The sequence below is a fragment of the Protobothrops mucrosquamatus genome, unplaced genomic scaffold (assembly GCF_001527695.2).
Source record: "Protobothrops mucrosquamatus isolate PMUCROS unplaced genomic scaffold, P.Mucros_1.0 scaffold3331, whole genome shotgun sequence".
Taxonomy (NCBI): Eukaryota; Metazoa; Chordata; class Lepidosauria; order Squamata; family Viperidae; genus Protobothrops; species Protobothrops mucrosquamatus.
In genome coordinates, this window is record NW_015389321.1 from 49,996 (window position 1) to 61,060 (window position 11,065).

The following is an 11,065-nucleotide window of genomic DNA, read 5'->3' on the forward strand; positions in this document are numbered from 1 at the left end:
CTCTGTAAGGCTTCGCCTCATTGATTCTTTTTCACTCGTCTTTTCCTACTCAGAAAAATAAACCCACTTCCTCTGCTCTATGACATCTCTTCGTGCATTGGAAGGCTACTCTCATTACAGGTAGTCCTCAACTTACAACCATTCTTTCAGTGACCATTTGAAATTACTTAAAGCCATTTTTCACACTTACGACCATTGCCATGGTCATGTGATCAAACTTTGGATACTTGGCAACTGGCATGTATTTATGACTGTTGCAGTATCCCGGGGGTCATGTGATCACTTTTTACGAGCTTCTGTTAATGGGGAAGCCAGATTTGCTTAACAAGCAACTGTGCCACTAATTTAACAACTACAGTGATTCATTTAACAACAGTGGCAAGTAAGGTCATAAAATGGGGCAAAATTCAACTAACAACTTCCTTGCTTAGCAACGGAAATTTTGGGCTCAATTGTGATCATAAGTCAAGGACTATCTGTACCTAATTTTTCCTTTACCACATACTTCTTCCCATATACATTAACCTATTATACATAGGACATTTTTTTCCTGTTCAAAATGTTCTAAAAAAACCTATAGCACCAGTCAACACACTATGATTTAATTAGTTATATATAACATAACAAGAAATCTTTGTCTGCTTGTCCTGAACCTTCCACCTACCAGGAAATAGAAAGACAATGGGAAAATCCCTCTTGGCAGAAGACAACAATATTAATTTCAATTATCCTTTGCTACACATGCCATTTCAATTTTTCAAAAAGGAGGAGGGGTCATATAGCTGGCATTCCCCATTCCACTCAGCTTCAGCTTCCCTTATTCTAGGTCAAGGGGATTCTGGGAACAGAAGTCCAATACATCAGTCTGGATGAGACCAACACCTGGTGCTCACAATGGTATACTTCACATCTCCGAACAGAGTCAAAAAACAAAATAATCCATGTTGTAGCCCTTACCTGGATATATCTCAAGGCACTCCTTAGGACGCTAAGGTTTGAGGTTTTCTTGTCGTCAACATTGGGGATGTTTTTCTTCAGGGTCTCAAAACATTCTTTCAAGTGGGCACGTCTATGGAAACAAAACCCCAAATTTAGCCAGCCTGCCGAACAAACTTGATCTCAACTTTGATCAAGACGACGTGCCAACTGGCATGAAATGAGGAAACCATCAGGCGTGAGGTTTAAAGTAGAGTCAACAACACAGCCCCTCAGTTCCCTTAATTCAGTGTTAAAGACGTGTGGACTTCAACTCCCAGAATTCCCTAGCTGGGAATTCTTGCTGGCTAGGGAATTCTGGGAGTTGAACTCCACATGTCTCCAAGTGACCAAGGTTAGAAAAATTACCCTAAGGTGATCTCGGTGAACGTCTGAAATTATTTTTTTTTTAAAAAGTATTTTTAATTTCTTCAAATTTTACAATATTTCAGGTGCACATAGTTAACTTGCTTGAAATTCTTGTGCAAAACTGAGAGAAGTCTCAGTGATTTTGATGACCTCATGTAATTTCAGGTGATTATTTTTTTTAATGTTGTTTGTAGGAGGCACCAGATGCTTTTTAAGGTGACTAAATCCAGACTTAATGAATTAGAAGTTGCAATGCTCAAGATTGTTCAAGCTAACTTACACAATCGTTTCATTCAAAGGCATCCCACACAGCCAGTGGAGGCGTGGTAGCAGAACAAATAAAAATCCCACACCCAAAGATGTAACACACACCTGTACATTTGACCTTCTGCACTGTATTACAGTAGCACAAAGTCAACAGACGCTCCAGATAACTAGCGTCTCCTCCATTGCCTCACATAAAAAGCATGTATTTATTTATTAAATTTATTTGCCACCCATCTCGTTTTGAAGTGACTCTGGGCGGAGGCAAAATATTTTGCCGCCTACCCAACCTGCAGTCATTTGCTTAGGTCAGCTGACCTCATTTTAGAAATTACTCAGCTGAGATTCTTAAAATGTTAGCAGATGTTTTGGACATGCATGGATGATCTCAGAGCAAATCAGAACAAGGGGGAAAAAATGTGGCCATGACAGGCAGGGGACAAAATGTAGGTTTGGGGGAAGATACGTTGAAGTCGAGCATTGTAATTGATCAACTCAACAAATCAAACTAAGATACGGAACGAGAAGGTATTTAAATAAAAAAGAGCAAAAAACACAGAAGAAAAAATAACTGGTCAGCATTGCTGCGGGCAAATACAGGAATTGTCATAGGATATATTAACTAAGGGTTAAATGGTAAGATTCTTAGTTTTCTCTGAATTTGATTGTTTTTCTGCAGATATTTTAATACCAGGCTATGTAAGCAATTATAGGAGCTAGGATGGGGTAGGCAACCTTGGCTCTTTTATGACTCGTGGACTTCAACTCCCAGAATTCCTGAGCCAGCCGGCTCAGGAATTCTGGGAGTTGAAGTCCACGAGTCATAAAAGAGCCAAGGTTGCCTACCCCTGAGCTAGGAAATCAGAAATCATGCTTGGAAGTGGCTTTGCACATCAGTTTCGTCTAAAACCTGCTTAATGGAACTACCAACAGAGAGCAAGCCAAACCAACATGCAACACCCCCCCCCCCAAAAAAATAATAATTTGAAGAAGGCATCTAACTTAGTTTGCACATAGCATAACTCAATACAGCATGTAAGTAGGAAAACCACTTACAGCTATTGCTTTGCATACATTTGGAGAGAGATGTGAGGTAAAGAATCTTGGTTTGCCTACTGGCTGTTGAGAAATGCAAACCACGGTTAGTGCAAATCACAGTTTGGCATGGTGCCTTAACTAAACACTTTCTTTTTTAGGCACATTCACAAAGTACAACCAATATTCTCAGAAAACTTTTTACGCTTGGAAAAACAAACAGAAAACAACTTCTTGGAAAACTCACACTTTCTCCAGTATATGTGGTAAGACGATTGCTTTGGAATTTAAAAAGGTACATACCTGTTCTTCTCCAATTTGTTATGGACTTCTCGGGTGCCAACCCTAAAATAAAGGAAGGAAGGAGGGAAAATATCAGAAAAAGCATTATTATTATTATTATTATTATTTATTGAATTTATATACCGCCCTATCTCCCTTACGGGACTCAGGGCGGTGAACAGGTGATAATAAAAACCACGATAAATATACGCAAATTTCTGTTCTAAAATCAAATTAAATAACAGGCCTGCCAAGCATCCAAGTTGTAAAGTTAGGAATATTTCTGGAAGAGAAAGCATCTTAATTTTTACACTCTGAAAAGTGTTGTTAAAAGCAGTGAAAAGGAAGTCTTTTATTTTGTAAGAAGGGAAGAGGTGTGTATGTGTCTGTACATATACAGGTAGGTAGTCCTCAACTTACGACCACAATTGAGCCCAAATTTTCCGCTGCTAAGGAAAGTGGTTGTTAAGTGAGTTGCGCCCCATTTTATGATCCTTTTGCCACAATTGTTAAGTAAATACAGGTAGTCCTCGACTTGTAACAGTTCATTTAGTGACCTTTCAAAATTACAACAGCACTGGGAAAAAAGTGACTTATGACAGATTTTTACACTTATGACCATTGCAGCATTCCCATGGTCACATGATCAAAATTCAGATGCCTGGCAACTGGTTCATATTTATGACAGCCGCAGTGTCTTGGGCTCAGGTGATCACCTTTTGTGACCTTCCGACAGGCAAAGTCAATGGGGAAGCCAGATTCACTTAACAATGGTCTGACTGAACTAACAACTGCAGTGATTCACTTAACAAGTGTTTCACTCAGCAAGAGGAATTTTGGGCTCAATTGTGTTCGTAAGTCGAGGACTTCCTGTAATGCAATCGTTAAGCAAATATGGCTTCCCTCACTGATTTGGCTTGCCAAAAGCTGATTGGGTAGGTTACAAATGGTGATCATGTTACCTCAGGACACTACAAACTGTCATCATTACACGCCAGTTGCCAAGCACCCAAATTTTGATCATGTGACCTTGGGGATGCTACAACTGTCGTAAGTGTGGAAAACGGTTATAAGTCACATTTTTCAGTACCGCTGTAACTTTGAATGACCACTAAATGAATGGTTGTAAGTTAAGGACCGCCTGTGACATCTCCATTAATTCTTCTTGAAGCAATTCAGAAGGATTCTAGAATTTATCTGCTCATCCAGCCAAACACAACCAGTCCCACACCACAGACACGCAAGATGTGCATGGCACACCGATCGCCACATCCTTGTTGCCCTGGTAACAAATGCATCTGTTATTTGCAGGCAACCTGCTGAGGGAAACGCACAGCCCTTGCAGCCTCTGTATCCGACAAGGAAAATCCAGGACACTAGAAATGTCACAGTGTTCACAGAAGGCAAGATTATTTTAGGAACCCCAGAAAAAACATCAGGCAAAATGAACTTCTCAGGAATTCTGGAGGGAATCAGATGTACTGATTAGATTTGGCATGAACTGTTACTTTAGATTATTTCCCAGGATCTCTGTAGGTATTACAAGTAATCCTCAAGTTACAACAGTTCATTTAGTGCACGGGTGTCAAACTCGATCGTGTCACGTGATGTATCGTGACGTATCACGAAGCTTTTTGCCTTTGTGGAGCTGAAGTGGGCATGGCCTGCGCGTGACATACCAGCCCGCAGGCCGCCAGTTTCACCACCCGATTTAATGTCTGTTCCAAGTTACAACGGCACTTAAAAAATGTGACTTATGACTGTTTTCATAGTTACGACCCTTGCAGCATCCCCATGATCATGTGATCAAAATTGAGAAGCTTGGCAATGGGTTCATATTTATGACTGTTGCTGTGCCCCAAGATCATGTGATCACCTTTTGTGACCTTCTGACAAGCAAAGCCAATGGGGAAGTCAGATTCACTTTACAACCGGGTTACTAACTTATCAAGTGCAGTGATTCACTTAACAAATGTGGCAAGATGTGTCATAAAATGGGCCAAAACTCACTTTAAATATGTCTCGCTTAACAACAGAAAATTTGGCCTCCATTGTGGTCCTAAATCGAGGACTACCTATATATGTGCATGCTTGGATGTGCACATCACTGGCTCTTCTCCAAATTGGAGTCTTTACACAAGCTGGGGCTTCAGATCCCAAAATTCCCCTGCCAATTATGACAAAGGGGGAATTCCATTCCCAGCAAATTTAGAAAGCACCAGATTGGAGAAAGCTGGTTGTTCCAGTTCAGATGTTTGCTTCCCACAATAGCCAGTAAAAAATTGCAGAAAACCACCAAACCCAAATTATCATTCTTGTACAATCTCTGCCACTGGTATGATAGTTCTGAATACTGAGAATCTATTGGGACCATTTCTCTACAAATGGGTGTTTGGTCCATGGCTATCTGGATATTAAAGACTGGGCAGCCATTTATATAGAATGGAAGGAGGATTCCTGCACTGGGCAGGGGGTTGGGCTAGAGGACCTCCAAGGCTATTCTATGATAAAGGACCCTAATGAATTAAGCATGGGAAAATCTTCATCCTGGGGAATTTATCGTACTCTAACATGGGATAAAGCAGCTTCTTACAAGTAGTCCTTGCTTACAATCACAATTGTTGGGAAAGACCCAGTCAGAAGGCCTCAAGCGTGGAATTAGCCTCCAATCCTTGCACAGCTGCAAGTGATTCCAAACTGACCCCCCCCACTCCCACCCCTTAAGCTCCATAAAGCCTTATATATCTGTTCCCAGGTGATGGGTGGCAATCTGGCTAATAATAATAATAATAATAATAATAATAATAATAATAATAATAATAATAATAATAATAATGAAGTTGGAAGGGACCTTGGAGATCATCTAGTCCAGTGTTTCTCAACCTTGACAATTTTAAGGCATGTGGACTTCAACTCCCAGAATTCCCAGAATTCTGGGAGTTGAAGTCCACATGCCTTAAAATTGTCAAGGTTGAGAAACACTGATCTAGTCCAACCCCCTGCTCAGGCAGGAAACCCTATATCGCTTCGGACAAATGGCTGTCCAGTTTCTTCTTAAAAACCTCGTGTTGGCGCATTCACCGCTTCTGGAGGCAGGTTGTTCCACTGGTTAATCTGGGGAGATTCCTGTATAATAGGCAGAATGTAATACAATGGTACCTCAATCCTCGTCGGTAATTCGTTTCAGAAGATGCATCGAATATTAAAACCCAATGGGTACTGAAAAAAAGCACGTGGTTTACCACGTGACCCGCTATTTCGGCTGGAAGTAATAGGGAGTCGTCACAAGGCAGCCGACGTCAGCAAGTTCTTTCTTGCATGTTGACTGCCAGGAAAAGGACGAGCGCCGAGACAAGATTTCTGCTTCAAAATGCGTCACATACTGAACTTGACAAATTTTGAAGCAGGCGAGTGCCAAAGTATGACTGTGCTTGGCTTGAACCCTACATCATGTGTGGATCTGGCTGCTCGCCCCTGACCCCAATGGGATTGAAAAAGTCATCCTTAAGTAGTGCAGCCGTTAAGTGGAGCATCACGTGACCGCATTGATTTTATGACCTTGTATTGCGATGGTAGTTAAGGGAGACATCATGTGATCACTATTTGCGACCTTCCCTGCCAGCTTCCCCTGCTTGTCGGAAGTGGGCTGGGAAAGTTGCAACTGGTGATCACGTGACTCCATGACAGTGCAACTGTCTTAAATGCATGCCAGTTGCCAAACACCCAATCACGATCACATGACCATGGGGAGGCTGCAAGGAGCAGTCGATGAATCACTTTGTTTAGCGGTATCTTAGGTGCCTAAATGAATGGTCGAAAGTTGAGGATTGCCTATAGCTCATTCTGTCCTCCAAATCTTTCTACTTTCAATGCACACAACCACCTTAGCCTAGTTCAGGGGTAGGCAACCTTGGCTCTTTTATGACTCGTGGACTTCAACTCCCAGAATTCCTGAGCCAGCCATTCTGAGGAGAAAGGGAGAGGTTTCCATGCTGGCTCAGGAATTCTGGGAGTTGAAGTCCACGAGTCATAAAAGAGCCAAGATTGCCTATCCCTGGCCTAGTCACTTCAAGACACAGAAGGGATCTTAGCACATCTGTGAATACAGCCCACTGAACTTTGTTATGCAAGCTCAGGAAATGGATTAACTCCACAAGGTTGAGGGTGCTGTGTGAATGCAGCCCCCGGGTCTGCTACAGCAGAGCAAACCACTCAGGATTGCTATTAATCGTGATGATGGCAATAAGGATTATGATAATAATATTCCCCTTTCTCCCTTATTCTCGTCCTTCCTTTCCATTCAACCCTTAACTCAACTGAAGGAAGGGACCAGACCCTTTTCAGTTCTGCAGTACAGGTAATCCTCGCTTTACGACTGGAATTTCTGTCAATAAAATCATTGCAGTTGTAAGTGAAATTGGACTGAATTTTACAACAATGTTTGTGGTGGTCATTAAGTGAATCATTGCAGTCATTAAGCAAATCACACTGTCCTTAAGCAAATCCAGTTTCTTCAGTGGGCATTTTTTTGCCTGAAATTAGCAAACAGAGCCATAAATCGTGATTATGGGATCACAGGATATTGCAACTGGTCATAAATCCAGGGCGGTTTCGAATGCAAATTGCGATCACATGACCACAGGGATGGTACCGTCGTCATAATTGCAAGGGCAGGTCGTAAGTCATTTTTTCCGAGGCTGTCATAATTTCAAACAGTCATTAAATGAATGGTCGTAAGTTGAGGACCACATGTACTGAAACACACAGAGCTGCACTCAGGCCCTTCCACTCACCCGCCAGGTCTCTTCTTCTGCTCGTTGGGCTTGCCCTCTTCTGACGGGTTTGCCTTGACATTGAGTGGCGGAGGCACGTGATGAGGGAGGAGTGGCTGGTGGGTGGGCGGCTGGGGCTTGATGGGCGGCTGGGCCATGTGATGTGGGGAAATGGCCAAGACAGAGGTGGCGTAGTGGGGCAGCTGGCTGGGGCTGGCCGAAGGGGGCGTGAGGGCCTTGATGTCAGGAAGAAGGGGCCCCGAAGTCTTCTGGATCACAGGAGCCATCAGCGGGGGCTCCTTGCTGAGGCCCATGTTTACCAGGGGCGAGTGCCGCTGGATGAGTGGGGGGGACAAGTTACTTTGGGGGGCTGGCTGAGGGGGGCTGGTGACCACCGGAATGGGGATGATGGAGATGGGAGCCGCCAGGGAGGGGGGAAGAGGAGGGGGAGGAGCTGGAGTGGGTGGAGACAACGGCCCAGCTTGGAGGTCATTGCGGGATTCTTCCGGCTGGGTGATGTGATTAACCCTTTGCACGCTGGCCTTCTTCTGCTCTTGTTCACGCTCCTGGCAGAGTTTTTCATGTTTTTCATTCTCTTCTGAAAGAGAAAGAAAGAAAGAAAAAGCCTCTAATAAGCAATGTGTATGGTTCTATCTATTGTGAAATCACCACAAGAGAAATTTCAAGAATCCACAATTTGTGGCTTGTTACTGAGGTATGCTAGACTTTGCTAGACTGATGCAAACAGGAATGAGAAAGGGGGTCAACGGAAGATCACCAACCTCTGGCCCAAAAAGATATTCCCATTTCAATTGGGAAAGAATTGTGCAACAGCAATTCAAGAAAAGAAAAAGGATGGATCTGATCCCCCAAAAGGGCAAACTGCAAAATTTTTATCTCTAAAAAGGGAACCTCCTTGCTTATTAGCATTATCATGTTAAGCCCATCCTTTCATCCACCTGTAAAAAGCTGCTAGTCCACAGGGTTAAAGTTTGTTTTATTCTCCCTAAAGGCTTTTCTGGTGCCACCCTTTCTAATCAACACCAGTTGATGCTCTCAGCCCTTCTGTCGGTTTTAATAACTAACCTTTTAAGATATTTCGAAATATTACTTCAATAACCATTCTGATAGCTCTCAGTATTCAATGGTATACAGAATGTACTGAATAATAACTGGATGCTCTCTGAGCTTGGCTGCTTGCTTGCAGATGTCTCATGACCCAAATTAGGAAACACTACCGATGTGTTTTCATCATCACCACCATCACCATCACATCCACTGTTTACGTTTTAGATTATTTTTATTCACTTATAACATAAAATACGAAAGTACAAAAGCAAATAGTAAGGAACAATGGTAGGGAAAAGGGAAAAAGAGAAGTGTGGAAAAAAAGGGGAGAAAGAAAAAAAAAGGCATTGACTTCCAACTCCTTCTGTTGCAGTAAAAATAAGGCATTAACATCGTATCTCAACTTTTTACCATTTCTGTAATAGTATGAGCTAGTGGCTAGCCATTTCTATATCAAGAAATCAATCTAATAAGGAAAACCCAAAATCATAGCGATCATTTTTTTTCCTCCTCAAGCACAAAGTCCAGAAGCGGTTTCCAAGTAGAAACAAAAGTACTTATATTCTTTTCTTTTATCAAAACAGTCAATTTAGCCATCTCTGCTAATTCCATCTGCTTTTGTAGCCGTTCATCCAGGGTGGTAATCGAAACATCTTTCCATTTTTGTGCACAGAGTAGTCTTGTTGCTCTCACCATATATAAAATCAGAGTTCCAATTTTTTTCCCCCAAGTCTTTTTTTCCCATTAGACCCAGAAGGAAAGTTTCTGGTTTAATCTTTATGTTCACTTTAAAAATTTTCTGCATTAAAATATGAATCCTACTCCAATATTTCTTTGCTTTATTATCCCATCCACTGTTGATGTTACAGAGTTGGGTCAGGACAGAGAGCACAGAGAGCACCAAGGATTCCACAATTCAATTACGAGCTACAGGTAATTCTCTTCTATATATACTACGGTACTAAAACTCTCGTGTCAGTTTGTAACTTTCAACTGGGCGAAATTGGAGGGTATAGAGCAACAGTGATTGAAGCAAGGTAATGCCAATGGGCTAAGTCAGGGGTCCCCAACCTTGGCCACTTTACGACTTGTGGACTTCAACTCCCAGAATTCTGGGAGTTGAAGTCCACAAGTCGTAAAGTGACCAAGGCTGAAGACCCCTGGGCTAAGTTACATAATGCCAGAACCCATGACTCCCGTGGGAGTGAAATTTGGAGAATCTGTGACCACATCAGCCTCACCGCACCTTCCAACAGCACTTCCCAGAAACCTGTAGATTGTGTGGCCCAAGGGAAGATAGAAGGGTGTATCACTGCCCCTCATTCTCACCTCCCTGACTCCTCCATCAATTGGCTGGTGCAAGATTTGACAGACCACTAACATGTATTAACTTGTTTAATAAATATTGATCAAATATGAATTTGTCCTTTATTCAAAAGGGTTTTTTCCCCAAAAAAATTCTGTTATTGGGTTAATTTGGGACAAGCTACCTTCCCAGACTTTTAAATATCACTGGGCCAACGAAATATCATTTAGTTAACAATATAACCTAAATACATAAATAATAAATAAAACTGATTTCTTGTGTTGGATCAATTCATATGAATTAGGAAATAGAGTCAATACACTAATTTCAAAATTCAGTCAGTGGTTTTCCTCACTGCACAGAAACGTCTTGACCAAACGCATGTCTAAGGGGGTCTCACCAATGATCAGCAGCAGCCATCTATTTTCAACATAATCCTGACTGATCTCAAAAAAGAATCTGAAAAGAGTTCTACACATCAAACATCCATACAGTCGTTTGATAAAACAGATCTAACAAGAAATCCCAACGAGATTCATTTAAGCCTAAGGATTTTAAAGACTTTCAAGAAAATCTGACCTGCTTACCACAAAAACGTCATTATGCTGATGGAGGGAAAGCCATGTTCTTTACTTACAATTGCACGAGGAAAATTCATCTTGCACATTAAGTTTTAATCACAGAGAGATTGCAATCCTCAATTTTCGAGCAGAAATACAGCAGAATTAACAGGGGTCAGAAATGTAAAGTTTACCCTGGCCCAGAACTTAAGAGAAAATTTCTATAAAATGTTTTAGAGAAAATTTCTATAAAATGTTTTATAGATGGCATCTGGATCCTAAAAAGTTGTCTTGTATGTATCCTAATTTACAGCCTAAATGTTGGAGATGCGGTAGTTTAGACGCTACTTATTTCCATATCTGGTGGACTTGTAGAAATATAAAAGCTTTCTGGATTAAGATTTGGTGGAACATTCAAAAGATTTTTAAGAAAA

General features: G+C 41.6%; 1 protein-coding gene across 1 annotated transcript in view; it reads right to left on the reverse strand.

The window, feature by feature from the left end:
* The window catches only part of MNT (MAX network transcriptional repressor), a 47,285-nt gene extending 38,465 nt beyond the window's left edge, over nt 1-8,820 (reverse strand). Inside the window, exons 1-4 of the mRNA XM_015826847.1 lie at nt 8,784-8,820; nt 7,719-8,295; nt 2,947-2,988; nt 958-1,069 (exon numbers count right to left, since the gene is read on the reverse strand). Of these exons, the coding sequence (XP_015682333.1) occupies nt 958-1,069; nt 2,947-2,988; nt 7,719-8,295; nt 8,784-8,820 (768 nt within the window). The remainder of the gene's footprint in view (nt 1-957; nt 1,070-2,946; nt 2,989-7,718; nt 8,296-8,783) is intronic.
* Between the last annotated feature and the right edge of the window lie 2,245 nt (nt 8,821-11,065).